Below are 23,248 nucleotides of genomic sequence, written 5' to 3' on the forward strand. Positions count from 1 at the left end.
GGTGGCTCCGCCGCCCACTCTGCGGCTCCCCTCCCAGGGCCCTCCCCTCTCCGGCGAGGGTCGAGTTTGGCTGTTGCGCGCGGGGAAGGAGGGGCTACGAGGGATTTGAAAGTGTACAGGCTGCGGAGTGGAGCTCGCATCTGTTCCCGCCGCCCGCGACCGGATTAAATTTCTGCAAATTCAAACTGAATGGGGCATTCTTCTGCTGCCTTCCAGAGGGCGCCTGCAGCCCGCCGCGCGCTGCTCTCGGGCGGGAGCGGCCGCCCGGCGCGCAGCTAGGAGCCAGCGAGCCGGACCCGAGCCCGTGCGGGCCAGCCGGCGGCGGCTAGGGCGGAGGCTGCCGAGGCGCCCGGGCTCCGGGACCAGGCACCCCGGCTCCGGGACCGGGCACCGGACCGCGCCCCCCCTCCGCGCCTCCGCAGCCGGCTCGCTCGCCGCGCACCCGAGCGGGGCGACTGTCACTAGCCGCCCGGACGGGACCCCGGGCGGGGTCTCGGGGTCCCGAAAGGGGCCCGGGCGACCCTCCGAAGAACTTCTTGTGGGCGGGTCCCCGGTACCCTGTGGCCCGGGCGACCGCTATTGTCTACGCGCGGCGCTCGGCGGCGGCCCGGGGCGCGGGAGCCGCGGGCCGGGCGGGGCCGGGCCCGGGGTGGCGGCGGGAGGAGCCGGGGGAGTCGCGTGGGCCGGACTAGGAGGAGGAGCCGCGACCGCGGGAGCCGAGCCGGAGCGGCGCGGGCAGCGGGCAAGCGCGATGCCGGCGGCGGCGGGGGACGGGCTCCTGGGCGAGCCGGCGGCGCCCGGGGGCGGCGGCGGCGCCGAGGACGCGGCCAGGCCGGCGGCGGCCTGCGAGGGAAGTTTCCTGCCGGCGTGGGTGAGCGGCGTGCCCCGCGAGCGGCTCCGCGACTTCCAGCACCACAAGCGCGTGGGCAACTACCTCATCGGCAGCAGGAAGCTGGGCGAGGGCTCCTTCGCCAAGGTGCGCGAGGGGCTGCACGTGCTAACCGGAGAGAAGGTGAGCCGCCCGGGGCGCCGGCCCCTGGCCTTCGGGTTGGGGGATCGGGGCGGCGGGGACCCTGCGGAGAGCCCTGCGCTGCGAGTCTGGCTGCGGAGCCCCGGACGGGCGCCTCCCGCTCCGTCTGCTTTTCCTCTCGTGTTGAAAGCGGGGTCGAGCCAGACGCGCGCGCAGACCCTCGCAGCCGGGATACCGGCCTTTCCCGAGGGGCGATCTGGGGTCACTTTCCCCAGGGGGCGACTGGTTTCCCCGCGAAGCCGCCCGCAGCCTTTTTTGCTCCTCGAAGGGCGCCGCCTGGCGGACACCAGCGCGGGGGTGGGGTGGGCTGGGGGCTGTGGGACTCTGCTCTCCCGGCCGGTAGGGGCGGCAGATCAGTGGAGAGGCTGGAACCAGGAATGGAGTGAGTGGGCCCTTACGCTGAGGGTGGGAGAGCTGATTAGCCAGCCCTTGGGGGAACTTAGAGTCTGATCCGCACCCTGGGCTCTGGGTAGGAGGTGGGGGAAGGACGAGAGCCCAGGGACGTACCCACTTGTGCGCTGCGGCAGCTAGGGGAAGTTTTGCGTGCTCACAGGAGGGTTTTCACACGCCGCCCCTCCCTCCACCCACCCTTCCCAGCCCTGCATCCCCATATCACCCCCTCCCCACCCTCAAGCATTCCACCCCCTCCTTCCCTCCTCACTCCAGCCGCTGGGGTGGGAGCTGCAGTAAGGATCCCGCTCTGGCATATGCAGAACTACACACCGCTCTCCCCAGATTTCAGAGGTTGGGAGATGCCTTCTTATCTTTCTAGAAGAGGGGAAAGCAAAGGAAGAACCCCAGACACCTGCAAGGGCACCCCTTCCAGCCTTGTGAGAGGTTAGCAGGGTGTGAACCCTTGCCAGGCAAGCCTCAGCTAGACCTAAGTTGTAACTTAGATCTGTGAGAAGAAACCCATAATATGCATATGACTTACTTTTGAGGTGAGGCTCCAGCCGGGAGGCTGCCCCAGCCTGGGAGTTACCCTAAGCTTGGAGCTACTTCAGGCTGGGGTTGCCCCAAGCTCATGATCATCTGAGACTCAAGGCTCCCCCCAGGCTGGGGCTTGCTCGGCACAGGTGGGGTAGTAGCCCCTTTTTGTGGCCCATTCACAAGGGAGGCATCAGCAGTGTGGGTGGGACCGGGAAGCTCCAGGCTTCCTACCTGCCCTTCCACCCTCTGCCCTGGGATCCTCTGTCCAGCCTGGGAGTTCCTGGGAATGCACTGCTGTGCGACCTCTGATTACTGGGCGAGCTGTCCTGCCCCCCAGTCCCCAGCCTCACCTGGCTTTAATCTCCCTCCTCGGTTCCCCAGTGTGTCCTGGAGCCCCTTGCATTTGAGTGCAGGTCTCCATCACCCTTGTCACTTGTCCTTTTCCTACAGCCGCTCTGGGTGGGGTGCCCTTTGTTTTGGGTAAGTGGGGTTACAGTGAGCAGTTCTAAAAGTGCCTCTTGCTTGAATTTCCATGCAAAATGGGAGTGTTCAGGATGAACTCACTGAATTGAGTAACTCTTCAAAGAAGAATAAGAATAAGAAAAAACAAAAACAAAAACAAAAAACTCCAAACCTCATTCTAGTCCAAAGGGAGCGCGGCACCGTTTACTCCTGGGTTCGCAGTGGGCTGGGAACTTAACACATCCCGTCATGGCGCGGGGATGCCCGAGGCCCCAGCTTGCTAACTACAGTGCACTCACTTCTCCGTGCCCGGCACGCGGGGGTAGAACTTTATTTTCATTCGAAATGTATAGGATTCAGTCTAGTTGTGTATGTTTCCTCTTGAAACTTAACAAAAAGAGACGAGGCGTTATGCGGGCAGCAGAATGGGCAACGTTAGGAGTACGCTCGCTTCCCCTGCCCTGCCGTTCAGCTGCTTGGGGCTGCCTTCCACTTTCCGGTCCCTGCTGTGGGTCCGGCTCCTCACCGCTGCATTTTTGCGCCTTAGCATCAGGCTGTTAGTTTTGGCTGAACTGCCCGAGGATGCACTCAGAGCTCAGTCCCTAGCCGGATGCTTGGGTTCTGGAGCTCTGTGCTGGGCCCGAAGGCACCCTGGAATGTGGGGAATTCCTGCCCGGATGGGGTCCAGTGAAGATTCCCCCTCACCCTTAGGTGCTCATGCCTGTTTATGTCATCTTGTCTTTCTTAAATGATGCATCTCACTTCCTCTCCACAAGGGGAGGAACAATTAATTGGATGTAGAATTATTGTGCTGGACTAATTGATTGGATCTAGTTAAGGAGGGTGGTTGTTAGGGTGGAGCCGGAGGTTGAGAGATTTTTCTGATGTGCCCTACTTCCGCCCTGAGAATCAGCGCTCAGGGAATGCAGACATCGTGAGAAATCTGGATTTTAGTTCACTTAATGGCCAGCTTGCAAGAAACAATGGGTGTCATTCATAGCTTTTTATCACCTTAATGCTTAACTAAAAGACTTGGTTTTTGGCAGATCGTAGAGATTAAAATGTGTGTGTGTGTGTGTGTGTGTGTATACGTGATTCTGCCTGGGAAGTATTGCTGAGTTCATGAGTCCCCAGCCCCACTCATGTGCTGGATAATGTCTTACTAAGACCAAAACAAAGGTGAAGTCAACCTCACACTATTTGCAGCCTCCAGGTCTCTTTATAAGGTGACCTATTAAGAGGGTTTTCGCCCAGAAAGGGGTTACTCCTGTGAGCCAAGCAAGGGGACACCTCGAGGTGACAGGACCCAGAGGAAGAGAAACGAAGTGTCCCCAGAGTGGGTGATATGAGTGTTCCAGAAGGGCCTCTCCCCTCAATAATTCCCCCTTTGGGGAGGTGCATACTTTCTGGAGAAAGCACTTCACTTTTTTCCATTCCTTTTTTTTTGGAAAGGACACAGACCACCGCGGGAAGGGAATTAAGTCATGAAGGCTGTCCTAAGAAATAGATGTATCCCCCCCACGCCATCCCCTGAGTGGAAGGATCCAGGGCAGCCTGTCCTGAGGAATCAGTTCATGAAAAATCTGCAAAGGGGGATGGAGAAAGGGAAGAAGGGGAGGTGCCCCACGCCTGCAGTTGCAGTCTCAAACTGCACACATTGTGTTGGGTGATTTATGCCAACATCCAGAGTATTGCTGGCTTAGGGTGCGTGTATGTGTGTGTGTGTGTGTGTGTTGTGTTGTGTTTCGACGTGGTGCACGTTTCCAAAAAGCTTTGGGTGCCATCCTACGTGGCTCGCTGAGAATTACTGTCTGAGTCGTCTGACAAAAGGAGCCGCTTTTTCCTTACTTTCATTCAGGCTTCAATCCTATCTTATCAAGAGGCTCCTTTTCCCACCACTGCCTGCAGGACAGTATTTTTTTTTTTTTTTTTTTTTGGCCAGCCTCTCTCCGAAGTTGTTTGAAAGTCATTTGAATCCAGTAATCCAGTTGGCCCTTTTACCGCTTGAAAAGAAAGGATGGCTTTGGGCAAGACCTAATTTTGTCCTCCTGTAGCTTTGAGTTGCTGCCATCCTCCGTTAACGCGGCTTTGAAAATAAATCATTCACTCGATCATGTGAAACTCTTAACCGGCACGTTCTCAGTCTGTCTTTGACTAAGTTGATGATTAGACAAGGAAAAATGATCACAAAATCAGACTTTGAAAAAAAAGGATTCTCAGTGGCTTTGAGACAAAGAGCAAAGTTGCTGTGCAGGAGCATTAAGTGATAACTTTGAAATATGCAGGAAGAGGTGTGCTTGCGGCCTCTGTATTGGTCCCCAATGCCTATGAAATGCATAGTCTCTGGCACTTGATAGGTTATTCATTTTAAAAATGAAAGAATATAGTTGCAGAGGCTTAGAGAGAAGAGCAGAGGGCTATCTCAGGTATAGAGCAGGTTCCACAGGCAGGCAAAGCTGCAAAAAGGGGAAAATAGTTGAGGCCACAATTACTTCTTTTTGTGATTAAGTCTCTCTGAGAGACAAAGTTAGGTACAGAAAACGATTGGTTAAGATGTTTAACTACCTTGTTCTAACCCTTGGTTAAAAAAAAAAGCCTGTTTATCACTTTCATTGGAGCTATTTTGGGGCTAAAAATAAGGGTTGCCTGCTTAGTAAGCTGCCAATAATTATGCTTCAAGCATGACAGCGCCAGATACCTGGAGTGAAGGAGTTACTAAAAATACAATTTACTATGTTTTTTTGGAGCAGGAAACACGACTAATTTTAGAGGTGGCCTTTCGGCAGATCTGTTTTTAGCAAGTATTTCGGAAACAAACAGGTGCTAAATCCTGTATTTTTTTTAAAGTGCTAGAAATTTAGGGGTAATAGCTCTGAGGCTCAAGAAATGCCTAGGGAACTGGAAATTCCCTATTAGTTCCCAGCAGGGATTTCTTGGCATGCGAAAGGCATTGGGCAAAAACACCTGCTCAGTGTGTTGCTTGTGATAAGGCAGTGCCTATAATTTCCGAGATTGCATGCTGCAGTTCACAGGCACAATCTTTTTGAACTTCCTGCCCTGCCTCATCTTTTTGAAGTCCTTGTGAATGATGGAAATTGGCACTTAGGGCTCGCTTCTCAGTGTTCATTGATACGCAGGTCCCATGGACTTCAAAGGGCGCTTTGAGTCAGCACAACAGCGCTGAACAGTGCCCACGAAGAGGAGCACAGCCTGACATTTTCTCTGCGGGTGTGGAGTCACCGGCACAGGCTGGGCCCAACGACAGCGGTCCGCACGCTGGTGGCCGTTCCAGGGCCGCGTGGCAATCATCCATCCCAGGGGTTAACTTTTCCGGGAGGTGTGGGGAGTGGCAGCCGTGTCTGCCCAGAGAGAGGAGCAGACTGGGTGTCCTCTGTGGGATGGTGGTTTGGACACCAAGTATCGTTTACCTTGGGATGTACACCCCATCTCGATTATTCATGGTAACCCAGTGACCTGCTCTCTTGGCTAATTGAAACCCGTAGATAATCCCCAAGCCTTACTTTTAGCAAACTGGTGAAACCTCTTCCTCCGCTCAGCCTGGGCCCTGGCCACTTTCAAGTGCTGACCTGAATTGAATTTCATGCTCTCTGATGAAATGGTGCTGGCTGGTAGGATGACCAGCAGGGAAGGGGTGAACCACAGGACCCGAATGGTACCTGAGGAGACAGATACTTCTACAAAGGTAGACAGAGCTATTGCCTCTCCTGTCTCCTGAACACCAGCTCAGCGGTATAGCGCTTTGTGGCATATTCAGGGTCTTCCATGCATTTTCTCATTAGTTGCTAGAAGCAACCCTGGGCAGGTGAGAACCAACTCGCTGGTGTCCTTACCTTTGTTGACTACGTGGAGGTATGCCCTGGGTAGATTTTTCCTCTGACCTTCTCTTCTCTATTGCTAGGGCTGCCCTAACAAATGACCACGAACTGGGTGGCTTAAAACAACAGAAATTTATTCTCTTAGACTTCTGGAAGCCAGAAGTCCAAAATCAAGGTGTTGGCAGAACTTCTGAAAGCTCTAGGGGAGGATCTCTCCACGCCTCTTGCAGCTTCTGGTGTTTGCTGACCATCCCTGGCATCCCTTGGCTTGTGGATGCAACAGCCCAATCTCTGCCTCTACCTTCATATGGACTTCTTTCCCCTGTGTGTCTTCTCTGTCTCCAAATCTCCCTCTCCTTATAAGGAAGGAGGGGAATGTGGTCTTAGGGTGTATACTCGGGACCAACACCTGTGAGGGGAGGAGAGGCGAGGGGAGGGACAAGGCAGCATTGGGCAGAGGCAGAAGTTGGGCCCCGACGCAGTCCCAGCTGAAGCCCCCCGCCCATGCCATGCTGCACTCTGGAGCTGAGACGTCCAAGCTGGAGCTCTGTATCTTTATATCTACTGAGGTGTCCAGGTTGGGGCGAGGGGACTGAGCCTTCATAACTTTGGACCCTGGACCTGTCATTGGGTGAGGGCTGCCCTGGGAAGGAGGCGTGGCTTTGGACACTTGCTGAGGGTAGTTCCTGGGGCGAGCTCGCAGCAGAGGTCAGCAGCTGGGGAGGAAGTTCTTAGTCCAGAAGGGGAAGTGGGGCAGTGCGGCCAGGTGTCCACTGCTTACTGGGAGAGACAGGCCAGAGTCCAGGGTCTTGATCGGAGTCCAGGCCGGATCCATAAGCAGAGTGGGCAGCTTCCCGCCCTACCTTGCCCACCTAGTTATGGCGCTTCTCCACCTGCAGTGAGGGGACAGCCAGAGTCTACTTCCTAACAGTGACCATCCTGGGAATATTCCGGCCTCACGTTTCTTTCCACTTAGGATGCTCAGGGCTCACTGTTGGGTTTGTGGGTACCTTTGGGGTACTTTCATGTGTTCTATGTGTTTTCTCTTGAGGACTTTATGTCCACAGAGTTGGGCTAACTTGTCGACCAGCGTGTCTAATCAGAGACAGTGGGAGAGATCCTCCCTCCCCTATCACTCCTGAGTTGTGGGAAATTGGATTGTCGTCAAACAGAGTCATGATTCGGGACATTCGGGTGACAGGAAGGATTGCTCGGGTGGGAGCCATCTCTTAACACCCTCTTACCACCTCTACCTCCAGCGAACCGGCTCTTCCCTACCCAGCTATGCAGTTTCTAATTACTGGATTCTTTCTGGTTTTTAATCACGGGTGTGTGTGTTTTAAGATTCGTTTGGCTAAAGTTTGGAATAGGAAATACAGACATGTGGTCTTAAATGGAAAGGTTTCAAGAGGGGATGCAGTGAAAGGTAATTCTGCCTTTACCTGTGCGCCTCAGTGATGGGTTCCTCTCCCCAGAGGCAACCCCACTTCTAGTTTCCTGTGTATCCTTCCAAACATACTCTGTCTGCATACAAGTGTACATACATTTGATACTCCATATGCATGCATTTGTAAAGGTATAGATATAGGGAAATATATTTTTACACTATACATGCTGTTCAGTATCTTGCTTTTTTCACTTAACAATATATCTTGAACATCCTTCCCCCAAATTACTACAGAATTGCCTTATTCTTTTTAATTACTGCATAGTATTCATCATATGGAGGTACCATGTTTACTTAGTCATTCCTCGATGAGTATGTCAATGGACGTCACTTAAGGAATTAAGCACAATTAAAGAATGGACATTTAGGTTGTATACAATTTTTTCTTATTCCCCAATAGTGCAGCAGTAAATATCTGTGCCTTTGTGTCATCTTGTAAATGTTTCAAGTATATCTGAGGGATAAATTCCTAGTCTTAGGCGAAAGGGTATGACTGTTTATTTTTGTTTGTTTTTTTGGCCACACTGTGCAGCTTGTGGGATCTTAGTTCCCCAACCAGGGATCGAACCTGGGCCCTCGGCAGTGAAAGCTCTGAGTCCTAACCACTGGACTACCGGGGAATTCCCAAGGGTATGACTTTTAACTGTTGACGTATATTGCCAAATTGCCTGCCAAAGAGGTTGTCCTAGTTTATACTTCCATCAACCTGGTATGTGAGTTTCTTTCCACATCTTCATCAATATAAGGTACTCTCAAACTTTCTGATCTTTGCCTATCTAGTGGATTAAACATGGTATCTTTTTATGTGTAGTTTGTCATATTTGTAAGTGAACTGAACATATTTCATATGTCCAAAAACAATTTGGATTTCATTTCTGTTAATTGTTCATGTCCATTCTCCATCTTCCCTTGGGTTTTTGGTCTTTTTCTTATTGATTTATAGGCACTTTTTATATTTTAAGGCAATCAGTCCTCTTTCAGTGATATATTTTGAAGCCTCCTCCACCTTGCTTGCTCCCTGTTTATTCTTTGTCTTTGTTTCCTGGTCATCCTCACCATTGCAGAGGTTATTTTCCTGGATTCTACTAACTAGTGAGGGGCCATAAGGAGCTTTGTGGTTCCATGGACCGCTACAAATTGTATGTGTATAATTATATTTCTGGGGCAAGGATCCATGACTTCATCAGATTCTACAAGGAATTATTTACCCCCAAAATGTTAAGAGCCACTGCTTTGTTGCCCATCCGTGTCAGCAATGCTGTCTGAATGGAGGTTTGTATGTTGGGATCAGGATTTGGATCACCTTGGCGTGTTAGCATCTGTGCTAATTGGGCTGAAGTTGCAGATTACACTCGGGCTAGGCAGATGATTCTATGACTGTGACCTTGGCCTGGCATGCCTAATTTCTGCCTTCCTGCCCCCCACCATGCCTGGGCCACAGGGAAAGGGCATGATAGAGTGTAGACAGATTTTTGGAAGACCTTGACTCTTGCTAGGACATGTTTGAATCATGTCCCATTATTTCTTCATGGGAAAGGTGATAGATACAGTTTATGGTGGGTGGTTGAGAAGGAGGAGAAAGAGGGAGTATCAAGGGAAATGAAAACCTTTTAAGGAGCAATAGCTGCCTCTTAACTTGGACATAAAATGCACCGAGTCAAGTGTAAGCACGTGTGTAAAAATATTCCTGGGACCCTTTGGGGCTATTTTGTCCACCCACGAAGCCCTCCGGTGGGTGGTACTGGTGGAGTGAACAACTGGGCCTCTTTGGAGTCCTGGAGGTCAGCATGACCTCGCTCTGAAGACCCTCTCTATTGCTCCTGTCCCCTGTCACTCTCTGCCCCCTCACCCTGCTTTGTCTTTCCTCAAAGTGCTTCTCACCACCTGTATTAGTTTGCTAGAGCTGCTGTAACAAAGTACCATACACTGGGTGGCTTAAACAGCAGAGACTTATTGCCACACAGCTTTGGAGGCCAGAGCCCAAAATCAAGGTGTTGGCAGGGTTGGTTCTTCCTGAGGGCTGTGAGGGCAGGATCTGCTCTAGGCCCCTCTCCTTGGTTTGGGGATAGCTTTCTTCCCTCTGGGTATTTTCACATTGTTTTCCTCTGTGTGTGTCTGTCTCTGTGTCCACATTTCCGCTTTTTATGAGGACATCAGTCATACTAAGGTCCATCCTAATGACCTCACTTGATGACTTCTGTCAAGATCATTATTGCCGAATAAGGTGAAATTCTGAGGTACTGGGGGTTAGTCTGAATGTTTGTGTCCCCTCAAAGTTCATAGGTTAAAACCTAACCCCCAGTGTGACAGTATTAGGAGGTAGGGCCTTTTGGAGGTGATTAGGCCATGAGGACAGAGCCCTTATGAATGGGATTCGTGGCCTTAAAAAAGAGACCCTAGAAAGCTCTTTTGCCTGTTCTGCCATGTGAGGATATAGCAAGAAGATGGCTGTCTAGGAACCAGAAAGAGAGATCTCACCAGACGCCACATCTGCCTTGATCTTGGACTTCCCAGCCTCCAGAACTGTGAGAAATAAATGTCTGTTATTTATAAGCTATTTGGCCTATGGTATTTGTTATAGCAGCCTGAACAGATTAAGAAAGGACTTAAACAGATGAATTTTGTGGGGGACTCCATTCAATTCATACCATCACCTGACCCCATGGTATATATTTCTGTGTTCATATGTTTATAATTTTTCTCCCCATTAGACTGTAAGCTCCATGAGGAAGGGATCACTGCTTTATGCTTGGTGGCTAGAATAGTATCTGGTACAGAGACAGTGCTCAGTAAATATTTTCTGAATGGATCAAAGAATGCTTTGCTCTCCCCAGGCCATGAGGACGGTTGGCCGGAATGGTTTTGTTTTGTTTTGTTTTTTTTTTTTTTTTGGTCGCTCCACGGAGCTTGCGGGTTCTTAGTTCCCCGACCAGGGATCGAATCTGGGCTCCATCAGTGAAAGCATGGAGTCCTAACCACCAGACCACCAGGGAGTTCCCTGGCCGGGAATGGTTTGACAGCCCTGTCTCTCTCACTTCCTTGCAGCTCCTGGGTGCACCTGTGTGAGCAGTGAGTAGATTGGACAGCTTGTTCAGCGGGCGCTCTTTGGGAAAAATCCCAGACCCAGGACAGCTGTGCCTTCTGCAGGGACTTGTTAAAGAAGTCACCTAGGTATCAGAGGGACCAGCCAGAGACAGAAAGATATTCTGCAATGTCATGGGACTGTTAATGGACCCTCAGCTCTTTCCTGAGAAAATGTACCAACACTGCAGCAGATGGGCGACGTTGCTATTTGCAAACATACATTTCTTTGGATGTTGCCCATGGAGATATATGGAGCTTTGGATTCTGTCTCTTTAACTACAAATTTTTTTATAAGTTTATCAGTCTCTTAGCCAAATTGCTGCCAAAACATTTAGCAAACCTGCTTGCTTCTCTTGCCTGTTCTCTGAGCTATTTGATTCGTTCTCATCCCTTTCCTTGCGTTATCTCTGTCATGTTTTTTTTTTGAAGTATAGTTGACTTACAATGTTGTGTTAGTTTCTGCTGTATAGCAAAGTGATTCAGTTTTATATATATGTGTGTGTGTATATACATATATATATATTCTTTTTTAATATTCTTTTCCATTATGGTTTATCATAGGATATTGAATACAGTTCCCTGTGCTACACAGTAGAACCTTGCTGTTTATCCATCCTATATATAAAAGCTTACATCTGCTCACCCCAGCCTCCCACTCCATCCCTCCCCCAAACCCCTCCCCCTTGGCAACCATCAGTCTGTTCTCTATGTCCATGATTCTGTTTCTGTTTCATAGATAGGTTCATTTGTGTCATACTTTAGATTCTACATATAAGCGATATCATATGGTGTTCGTCTTTCTCTTTCTGACTTACTTCACTTAGTATGATAGTCTCTAGTTGTATCCATGTTGCTGCAAAGGGCATTATTTCATTCTTTTTTATGGCTGAGTAGTATTCCATTATATATATGTACCACATCTTCTTCTTTTTTTTTCGGCTGTGCTTCGCGGCTTGCAGGATCTTAGTTCCCTGACCAGGGATTGAACCCGGGGCCACAGCAGTGAAAAGGCCAAGTCCTAACCACTGGACTGCCAGGGAGTTCCGTGTACCACATCTTCCTTATCCATTCTTCTGTCGATGGACATTTAGATTGTTTCCCTGTCTTGGCTATTGTGAATAGTGCTGCTATGAACGTAGGGGTGCATGTATCTTTTTGAATTATAGTTCTGTCTGGATATATGCCCAGGAGTGGGATTGCTGGATCATATGGTAGCTCTATTTTTAGTTTTCTGAGGAACCTCCATACTGTTCTCCATAGTGGCTGTATCAATTTACATTCCCACCAGCAGTGTAGGAGGGTTCCCTTTTCTCCACACCCTCTCCAGCAAGTGTTATTTGTGGACTTTTTCATTATGGCCGTTCTGACTGGTGTGAGGTGGTGCCTCATGTAGTGTTGATTTGCATTTCTCTAATAGCTAGAGATGTTGTATCTCTGTCATTTTTACCTCCTATTGAGTTTCTGTTGTCTTACATCCTGCCCCATGGCTTTTTGGTAAGGTGTCTGGCCATCCCTCTGGCTCTGTTCAGATACTCTTGTGCCACGAATCTCCTCTCTTGGTCACGACTTGCCCTTTGCCAGAGCTCTGTGCACAGGGCGCAGGAGGGGTGAACAGCAGTGACGGATGCTCCCTGGGCACAGAGCATGGTGCTGACGGACAAAGCAAGCGGAAAATGCAGCAGCCGCCCACGAGGAGGCTTGCTCTCTCTGTTTCGGATGATGGGATGAAGTTCCGAATCCCAGTGATTCTCTTGTCTACCTGGAGCAGAGCAGGGTTTCCGTGACCTTCTGAATCACCAAAAACCTACAGGAGAGGATTGCGTGCTTGCCCTTTGCTTTGACCACGAGGATGTAATACTGATAACAGTAGTAATAATTAACATTTATGGATTGCATACCATCTGCTAGGCCGTGTCCTAGATGCTTTGCTGCAGAATAGAATTTATTCCTTACAGAGGCTTTTGTAGTAGGCAGTGTTGTCCCTATTTTGTAGCTTAGGTTGACCAGCCATCCGGGGTGCCCAAGAGTCTCTAAAAGTCCTGCATTTGGGGAAACTCCTAAGGTAACAGCAAAACCAGATGAACCCAAGAAGACATCTCATCAGTATTTGGAATCCTACTGAGGGTTTTCAAATGAAAGTATTAAAGAGGAGTTAATCAGGTCATGAATAAGTGATGAACGAACCAAAGCCCAAAGCCCAGAGCCCTGGGCGTAACTGAGATGCTTGCTGTGGATGATGACCTCCACTCGTGGTCCTGGGTGGTGAGGAGGGCTTTTCCCACCCCTGGGCTCCAATATGCTAGGTTCACCGTGCACTCCAAGTCTCCAGGGTGGGCAGAGGTCCTGGTCTGCCATCTTTTACAAGTTCACAATGAGATGAAGAGCTTGAGCCTGCTGTGTGTGTGTGTGTATTATTAAATAAAAATCATAATACGGAGCTAAATATAAACACATAACTCTTTTTTTCAAAGATTTTTTTGATGTGGACCATTTTGAAAGTCTTTATTGAATTTGTTACAATATTGCTTCTGTTTTATGTTTTGTTTTTTTGGCCATGAGGCATGTGGGATCTTAGCTCCTCGACCAGGGATCGAGCCCACACCCCCAGCATTGGAAGGTGAAGTCTTAACCACTGGACCACCAAGGAAGATCCCCACACATAATATTTTGGTAGCAGATTTTCTTAATGAAGGAAGTGATGGGGACTAGGAGTTACCTTGAGTAGCTCTGATTAGCGTTCAGTCTTAGTTTTAATACCTTTCTTTTGCATTGGAGGGAGAAAAATCTGTATGAGGGGAGAGAGGATTTTGAATAAAGGTGAAGCTGCAAATGCACATCTTACGTAGCTCACCGAACAGTCCCTGAGAGTCTCCTTGTTAGACCACCCTCCTTCAAGAATGAACACAGATTATTTATTAAAAACAAAGCAGAACACCCAGTGCCTTTGCCTGCCTTATTTATGCAGACAGTTGGAGCTAGACTAGCTTTTCTAAGCCTTTGCTCTGTCCCCATTTGGGCTAAGAAGGGACACTGGAGCCAAACGGAAGGAAGTGCCCAAGTGAAAATGCAGCTGCAAGGAAAGTGAGTGTAAAGTCTGGGATCAGAATATTCTAGCATGTTACCTGAGCCCTACTTTAGTGAAACCAAATGCATAAGTGTTATCACTTACGTAATCTGGTCTTTGGGTGGAATTACTGTGGCTTTGATGTAGAAGTCGAGGTTTTTAAGTGTATTCTTTATTCCAGGTTAAAAATTTAATTAGAGAAACTAGTTGATGACTCAGTTCTCAGTTGAACATTTACATTTATAATACTAATAAAAAACTTGTTTTGAAAACACTTCTTCAGGTTTGTAAAGTGTCAGTCCCACGGGATGACATTTTATTCTATTAAAAACTAACATTTGTGAGCAGTGGTTGTAATTTCAAGCCCAACTTGACATCATGAAACTTGAATTTCCCTCTGGAGGGAAGGTGCTTTATGGCTATGGTACTCCCACCCAATTCAGTACCCTGAGATGCTTCTTCCTAGATCAAAACTGAGCTTTTTGTCATAGAAGCCATTAAATTAAAGCACCTGAGAGCACACAGAGTAACAAATGGTTTCTTTCCAATAATCAGACTTGGAATAATGTGCTACAGATTTCAGCAGGGCATATTTATTTAAAATATATATGTAAATCATCTAGTATAAATCCGTGTTTTTCCTATGATCAGCTATAAATATTTTTAAAATAATTTTTTAAAGTATTTTGGACCAAGTACTTCGTGTTTTAGAAGTTTTTCAGCTAGTCTAGTCACTGGCACATTCTAGAATATTTGTGGTTTTTAATTAATCAAAATAAATCCTAGGCTAATATTTGTCAATTGCCACGTATTTTGTTCTTGCATAGCCACTTACATATACTATTTTCATTATTAATGCTACCACTTGCTACCACACTTGATATGTTTCATTATATACTCCCCTTCTGTTTTAGATACCTTAAAAAAAATTATCCTTTTTTAATCTGATTAATGAAACATAATTTTCCCGCCTGGTTCCTTGTGGAAAATAAACACAAACACGAAGAAGAAAGTAAAAATCACCTGTAATTATACAACCCAGCAATAATCACTGGGTTTAGGTGTTTGGGCTGGTTACATGTGATCCAGATATATATATATATTTATACACACACATATGTGAGTGTGTATATACTTTTAAAAAGCATATTTTGATAATTAGTAGGGTTTATCATAATTTGTGTACTTGATTGAAAATGTGTTTCCTCTTATTAACAACTGTTAATGATTTTTCCCCATTTTTCTCCTGTTTGTCTTGTTGATTTCCACAAACTCTTTACATATTAAGGATATTAGCTTTTTCATCTGTTATGTTGCAGATATTTTCTCCCAATTGATATTTGTCTTTTGATTCATTTTATGGTTCCTTTTTTGGGGAGGGGGTACATAAAATTTTATATTTTGTATAGTTAAACCAATTAGTCTTTTTCGTTTAGTTTTCTCTTATTTTTTATGCTTAAGTAAACTAGAGAGTTTGTTGTTGATTTTGCTTTATAAATTATCAGTGAGTCTTGCCAGTGTTTCATTGTCATCTGCAGAAAAATCTTTGTGTTGGGTAGGGATTTTTGACTGAATTTTCTAGCCTGTTGCATGATTTAACTTAATGGGGTCATGTACTAAAGCACAGGCTTAGGAGCTGAAAGCCTTGGGTTCCTATGGCCTTTCTGCTGCTACCTAGTATCTGTGTGATCTTGTGCAAGGTATTTAAATCTTCTAAACTTCAGTTTTTGTATTTGTAAAATAATGATAATAATATCTCACGGGAATTCAATAGAAATTTGATTAAATATATATGTGTGTGTATAAAATACACATGTATGTAAAAAAATATATATATATACTGTGTATTTGGTGTGTATGTATGTGTATATATGTGTAAAGCACATAGTTAGCCTGAAAATGTATTCAATATTGTGTTAGTGAACAAATGGCAGTTGGTTATCTTCTTCTGTTATATTTTCACATTTATATTTAACCCTTAAAGATTTGTGTTAATTAGGCTCTTTCAGATAGCAAGTTAACAGACACCCACTCAGTTCATCATGGAAGATGGAGTTTATTTTAAGGATAAAGGGAAGGTGAGGAAGAAAGACTAGGGCTACATCTCTCACCTCTGCAGTCAGCACCTCCCTGAGGCCTGGAAGGTCTGCAGGACTCCCCAGGGCCCTGGATGTCTGCATTCCAAACATTGCGCTTCCCTTCCCTGCCTCTGCCTGGAGCTTCCCAGGCTCCTAGGGAATATTCCTCCGTCCGGCCCATCCTCTCTGCCTTTTGGCTTCTCTGCCTCCTGGTTTTCCCTTTCTACTCTTTCTAAGTATTATTTGGTTCCCTGACATTTTTTGAATTGGTGACATAGTGCTTGGAAGGTCTGATCGTTGAATCCATACTGCCCTGACCTTCTTGTCACCTTTTTGGCACTGAGCATCCTTTAACAGTAGAAAATCATTTTAACAGTAGAAGAAAGAGTCAATTTATAGGTGATTCCCCACGAGTTACCAGATTGGTATGGTTTAGAAAAATATATTAGACAACTTAGTTCTCCATGTTTTTGATTTGGTAGCCAACTCTTTCCTTAACACTCAGTAAAACATTTTACTGTCTTTAGGGGTTCTGATTTCTTCTACATTTGTGGTTTTGGGGATATGGCACTACATTTGTTAACTGGCCCTTTGCTAGAAGTTCCCATTATTTCCAGTGTGATCTAAGATCTCCTTAGAGTCCAGGATTGGATTGAGAATTTTTTATTGGATTATTATTGCCAAAATATCTGTGTTTCCATTTCCTATAGTGCCTCCCAAACTTACCCCCCCTTCAAAGGCAACTTTATTGTACTTTTTCATCTACATTTGACCGCCAGTCGTCCTATGATGTGAGAATAGAATATTGATTGTTTCCTGTTGCCTGTGGGACAGGAATGCTTCTTGAATTAGAGCTAATTTTGGAGTTTAAAGTACTCAATGTCAACTTTTGAAGATAGCCTGTTTAAGATCACTTTGTTACACAAGGGAAGGTCATCCAAGGTTGAGGGGAAGGGAAAGGAAGAAAGAGAAGGGAAAAGAGAAAAGAGCTGATGACTTCTTCTCCCTCTTCTGAATCATTCCCTCTACACTCATGGAGAACTCTTTCCATTTTCATATTGTCCTTTTTAAAGATTTATTTCTTAATCTAAAGCCATTTGCTAGGTGTACTGTGAGGTCAGAACGTTCATGGCTGGAGAAGTTTCCCGGTTGTGAATGGTTTTTAAAGAAAGCATTACCTTTTCTTGGCCGTTGGAGATGATCATGTGTTTTTTCATTCAAACATTTATTGATTTATTTCATTATGCACAGCTGCTGGCAACTTGTATGGGCTTTTGAACAAATGAGAAAAGGCATGTATGTCTAGACAGACTGGTTAGAAAAAGGTGTTGCCCTGGGCAGACTGTTTAGAAAAAGGAGTCTCCTTTGCTAGACCAGTTGGAAAAAGATGCCCCCCATGAGTGGCTGCAGTGCCATGGTACCTGGCACCTCCAGGGCACACGGGTTGGCAAGTCAAGTGGAGTCTGGGTTTCTGTCCCAAACGGCCCCTCCAATGGGTGTTTGTGTGTGTGTGTGTAAGGCACCAAACGCACTGTGAATAGGCAGAAGAATCAGATCTGCCCTCAGGAAACCCGGGTTCTAGAATCAGAACCAAGCCCTGAACCACAAACACAGAGCTCATGGTATTACAGTGAAAATGTTTCCTCAAACCCTACTGTATAGCACGGGGAACTATATTCAATATCTTGTGATAAACCATAATGGAAAAAATTATGAAAAAGAATATATATATGTATAACTGAATCACTTTTCTGGACAGCAGAAATTAACACAACCTTGTAAATCAACTATACTTCAATAAAATTAAAAAAAAAAGTTTCCTCAGAGAGTGACAGATGAAGAGTCCTAGGGTCTTAGGGAAGCTCCAGTAAAATTCTGCAGAATCGGTCCTGGTTCCTCTCTGGAAACGTCCACTGTGTTGCTTTGCTCTGTAAGAGAAAGACAAGCAAGATGAAGCATCTGGGTGAGAAATAAATTCAGTTGTGTTTGTGTTACTCACTGTCCGGGAGACATAAGACATACTCCGGCATACGTAACGTTAAGATCTTGGGGAAATGCCCTTCACTGGAGCCTCAAGGCCTGTGACCCGACCCATCTCCTGAGTCATCATTCAAGCCGATGGAGAGGCCCAGGGCTCAGACTTCCTGTGTGTTAAGAGCTGCAGCAGCTGTTCAGCTGGGGTCCCATAGACCCTGCTCTACGAGTCTGAACAGAAAAATTCCCCCAAAGCACTGATTGCGCCTCAGGCCTCTCGGCACCATACCTCCCGTGGACGGCTAAATAGTGTGACCGCTTAATAAAGGGTCAGCGACAACTTCATGCAAGTGGAGAGAATGAGAAGCAAGAATCTTTGAACAGAGTTGGCTTTTGTTGTTGTTTTTTCTGGGAAAGGAACGTGATAGTTTTGGGTTTCTCCGTGTATGATCTGAGAGGCTCATCCATCTCAGTGTGACAGAGGAAAATTTCAACATTAGGAAAGTAACTTTTGATTTATCACAAACAGCTGGGTGGGCCATGCCTCACTGGTGCCCGGGCATCAGTGACCTTTTCAACATAGTTGCTCAGTGCGGCTTCTGCCCCTGAAAGGGTGTGTAGGCTGGTGCTTGGTGTTTGCAACGGTTGTGAGCCCCTGTCATCCTGAACATCCTCACCTAGAGACCCAAGTCTTGCATCTCTTGGGGTTTTTGTTATGGGCTGAATTGTGTCCCCCAACGCCCACCCCCTGCCCCAAATCCCATGTTGGAGTCCTAACCGCTAGGACCTCAGAATGTGGCTGTCTTTGGAGATACGGACTTTAAAGAGGTAATTACAGTAAAACGAGGTTGTATGGGTGGATTCTGATCCAGTAGGACTGGTGTCTTCCTAAGAAGAGGGGATCTGAGAAGCTCTGCCCTGTGTTCTCACCTCTCTGCCTTCCGTGGAAGCCTGCCCATCTGTGGGGCTCCCAGCTCAAGTCTGGGTCCGGTATTTCTCAGCCTTGATGTTCACCCACGTGCCCCTTGGTGAATCCCCACCTGGCAGAACCATTTTATGGTTCGTGGTTACTATCAGGACCAGCTTTGTATTTTGGGGTTTTATTAGGGCCAAAGTAAGTGTATTGAATATGCGTTTTGCCAGCTCTCTTTTCTTCCAGACTCTGGAGGCCTCTCCTGTCTCTGGGTCACCCCTTGGAGAGGCCCAGTGTTGAACCTTGCTGTAGATTTGGGTGGGACAGGGCAGGGGCGGGGCGGAGGCTGATTAACGTCGGCCCAGCCCTGAGGGAAGTAAGGAGTTCGGGAAGTTTAGGGGAAAGGCAGTTTCTGCTGATACTCAAAGAGATGGATTTGAAAGTAAAGACTTTGATATCCGCCAAGCATCCAATCAGTATGCTTAAATAGTTTGCTGGGAGCCTCTTGGGGACTACCGTTTGTGAACTTACTCTCCTTTATGGTTCAGTGTTACAAACATGGATGATGGATGTTACAGGGGAAACAGTCTCAGTGATTATAAGTTATCACCGTCTTCCACTGTTCTGATAGGTATATGAGTATAATGGGGGGAAAGCTGAATCCCGTACTTAGTGCTACAGAGGAAATGGCTTTAGGGCTGGCGGTGATTTCCCGATGAGCTAACCCTCCTCAGATCTTCTGTTTCCACATTCTGTATCCGTTTCCTGGGCCCGCCGAAACAAAGTACCACGAACAAGGTGGCCTAAAACAACAGAAATTCATTGTCTGACAGTTCTGGAGACGAGAAGGTCCGAAATCAATGTGTCATCAGGGCGAGGCTCCCTGTGAAACCCGTAGGGGAGTTTTTCCTTGCCCCTCTTCCAACTTCTGGTCTGCCAGCAAGCTTTGTGTTTCTTGGCTTGTAGCCGCATTACTCCATCTCTCCCTCTGTTTTCACAAGGCGTTCTCCCTGTGTCCCTTCTCTTCCCATGGGGACACGAGCCACCTTGGATAAGGGACCCTTCCTACTCCTGTAGGACCTCCTGTTGCCTTAACTAATTACATCTGCAATGACCCTGTTTCCGAAGAAGGCCCCACTCCGAGGTCCTCAGAGTTAGGATTTCAGTGTATCTTTTTGAGGGGACACAGTTCCACCCCAAACACATCTGTCTCCTGCGCCAACCATCTGTGCCCCCCGATCGCCTGTTTGCCTTCCCTCAGAGGCTTGGTGTCCTCTCCTCCAGCTGCCTCAGCCCCTCCCGGGTTCTTTGCAGCTCCTGTGAGTTCCACTTCCGCGTTGCATTTTGATTTTATCACCCACTGACCAGTCTCTTGGCTGCATTCAGGTTTAGTCCTTGTTCATCCTCCCCATCCTCAGTTCCTCAGGGCCAGAATCCATCCTAACCATCTAGAAACCAACTCTATGCCACAGCCCTGCTTAAAACAAAAACAAAAACAAAGCCCTCAATTGGTTGGTTTTCTTATTACCTACAGAGCAGATTCCAAATTCCATCCCCTGCGTCCAGGGTTCTCAGTGTTCAGTCCCCGAGCTGTGTTCTGGTTTCTCTCCCATCAGCGTTCGTGTTCACCCAGGCCAGATGGGTTCTCTGTCCTTGGAGTGTCCTTTTCGGGGGCCTGTGGCATGCCTCTGCTCCCTGCTGGTGCCACCCGCAGGCCCACCCTTCCAGCCCCTTTGAGACGCCCCTTCTTCCACGGAGCCTGCCCTGATCTGCCCGACCCGAAGCAGTTTCTCCTGCTTCTGTGTCTTCCTGCCCCTGTCACCTCTCGCACTCCATGTGACATCTTGGTCACGAGGGAGCATGTGTTAGCTTCCTCATCAATTCGTAGGATTGTTTAGGTAGAACCAGGTTTTAGTCATTCAAAATAAATACTCTTCTGTGCCTCTTCTGATGTTTCGCACATGGTGGGACTTGGCAGCTCGGGAGAACCAAGGTCTTCCTGGGGAGGCTCTGGCTGCACTTCTGAGGCTTTGTCACCATGCAAGGGTTTCCTTCGGACAACATGACTGCCGAGCCCTGTGCGGGACCTCAAGTAATCAGTACTCTGGAAGAAAGCTTTTATCCAAAGTCGGCTGCTGGTTTATTGTGGTTTATTTTTAACTTCCTGATGGACCGGATGTGGAGTGGTTGGAAAGGATTTTTCCAGAGGTTTCAGGATGAGCTGGGTGCCAGTAACCCTAGTGTCCCGGATTCGATTCCTGGGACTGCCTAACAAAGAACCACAACCTGGGTGGCTTAGAACAACAGAAACTATTTCCTCACAGTCCTGGAGGCCAGAGGTCCAAAATGAAGGTATCGACAGGGCCAGGCTCCTTCTGAAGGCTCTAGAAAGCATCTGTCCAGGCCTCCCCTCTAGCTCTGGTAGTTCCTTGGCTTGTGGCAGCATAACTATGACCTTCACATGGCCTTCTCCCCATGTGTGACTGTGTCCAAATTTCCCCTTTTTATAAGGATGCCAGTCACTGGATTAGGGCCTACCCTAGTGACCTCATCTTAACTAATTACATCTGCAGTGACCTTATTTCAAAGAAGGTCACATTCTGAGGTACTGGGGGCTAGGACTTCAACTTGAATGTTTTGGGGCACACTTGAACCCATAACACCCTGTAGAGCCTGGGGTGTGTCTGCTAGGTTAACTTGGGTGAGGCACTGCAGTTTGCCAGGGCAGAGGGAGGCTCCCTCAGAGGGGAAGGAGGTGAAGAGAAGGAGCTGACCATCCCCATCCCCCCCGTTCCCCTCTAGTCCCTGGGAAATAACTCTGGTCCATACACCTGGCTGTGGATTCACTGTAAGCCCTTCTCCCACGGGGAAGCCTCAGGCTGGTGGCAAGAGTGACCCACCGGGCTTGGGATGCCTTCAGAGGCCAGCAGGAATTGGTAGGCCCTCTTGGAGAGAGCTTTCGAGATCTCAGAGTTAAGGTCCCAGCATCAGTCACATCTGTGTTTAGCTAATGTTTAAACTTGTAACTTGCCCTTTTCTGTTTATACTGTGCCACCTGTACTATTTCTTTTTTTTTAAAAATTAATTAATTAATTAATTAATTAATTTTTGGCTGTGTTGGGTCTTCGTTTCTGTGCGAGGGCTTTCTCTAGTTGCGGCAAGCAGGGGCCACTCTTCATCGCGGTGCGCGGGCCTCTCGCTATCGCGGCCTCTCTTGTTGCGGAGCACAGGCTCCAGACGCGCAGTCTCAGTAGTTGTGGCTCACGGGCCTAGTTGCTCCACGGCATGTGGGATCTTCCCAGACCAGGGCACGAACCCGTGTCCTTTGCATTAGCAGGCAGACTCTCAACCACTGCGCCACCAGGGAAGCCCCCTGTACTATTTCTTTCTCTGTTCACCAAGTGCTGCGCCTCAGTGTGATTGAACTACTTCCTGATTGCTAAGACAGATAGTGTAGGATGTCTCATTAAGCAGTGGGAAGATGTAGAGATTTGGGAATTAGGCTTTTAAAGTGACTAATGTGGAGAGTAAAATAAGTTGTTTTTGTTTTTCTTGGTTACATCGAATTACCTGATTTAGCTGTTTACAATAATCAAATAATCCACTGGGTAGTGCAGCTCGGGCTCCAACTCAGATCCAGTGGCCCCTCTACATGGCAAGAAGAGCTTAACTGTGGGTTGAGAGTCAAATTCAGGCTGTACCAGTTCCCAGCTGGGTGACCTGTGAGCGAGTTTCTTAATCTGTATAAACCAAGAGTTTCCCCTCTGGTAAAAAGGGGAAAAAGGGACTTCCCTGGTGGTCCATTGGTTAAGAGTCTGCGCTTCCATTGCAGGGGGCACGGGTTCCATCCCCGGTTTGGGGAACTAAGATCCTGCATGCCATGCAGCGTGGCCAAAAAAAAAAAAAGGGCAAATAGTAGGATCTATGGGAGTTACATGAGACAATGCATGTAAAACGTCTTGCAGAGTCTTGCTTGGCAAGTACTTAATAAATAGGACTAGTCCCAATTTGAGCTTTATATGGCTTGGTGACTGTGGTCTACGTGTGTACTTTTTAATTTGTTTTCACACTATGCAGTTGACAAAGAAATGGCAATTGCCCAAATAGCTCATTAATTTTATGCTTATAGACTGCTAAACTAGACAATTTAGATCACTAAATGGATCCCTAGCCAGTTGGAATATTTACATAGCTTCAGTTATTCAGACAGTTGCCTACATTGATTGATTGATCGATTTATCTGGACCACAGAGACACAATCCTAATTACAACATGAATTTTTAATACTATTCGCACTATGAATCTTTTATTTATGTAATGATAAAAATGTGTTGAATATAATGAGATTATCACTACTGATCCACTTTAAAAACTATGATAATGATCAAAGTATTTTTTTTTTCCTTTTTGAAGGGGGAGAGGTGGAGTTT

The 23,248-nt window shown here is 47.3% G+C and overlaps 1 protein-coding gene across 1 annotated transcript in view; it reads left to right on the forward strand.

Annotated features, from left to right (window-relative positions):
• The first annotated feature begins 751 nt into the window (after positions 1-751).
• HUNK (hormonally up-regulated Neu-associated kinase) overlaps positions 752-23,248 on the forward strand; it is a 105,768-nt gene continuing 83,271 nt past the window's right edge. The window contains exon 1 of the mRNA XM_068545755.1: positions 752-1,012. Within this exon, the coding sequence (XP_068401856.1) occupies positions 752-1,012 (261 nt within the window). The remainder of the gene's footprint in view (positions 1,013-23,248) is intronic.

Source organism: Eschrichtius robustus, chromosome 6, assembly GCF_028021215.1.
Source record: "Eschrichtius robustus isolate mEscRob2 chromosome 6, mEscRob2.pri, whole genome shotgun sequence".
NCBI classification, from domain to species: domain Eukaryota; kingdom Metazoa; phylum Chordata; class Mammalia; order Artiodactyla; family Eschrichtiidae; genus Eschrichtius; species Eschrichtius robustus.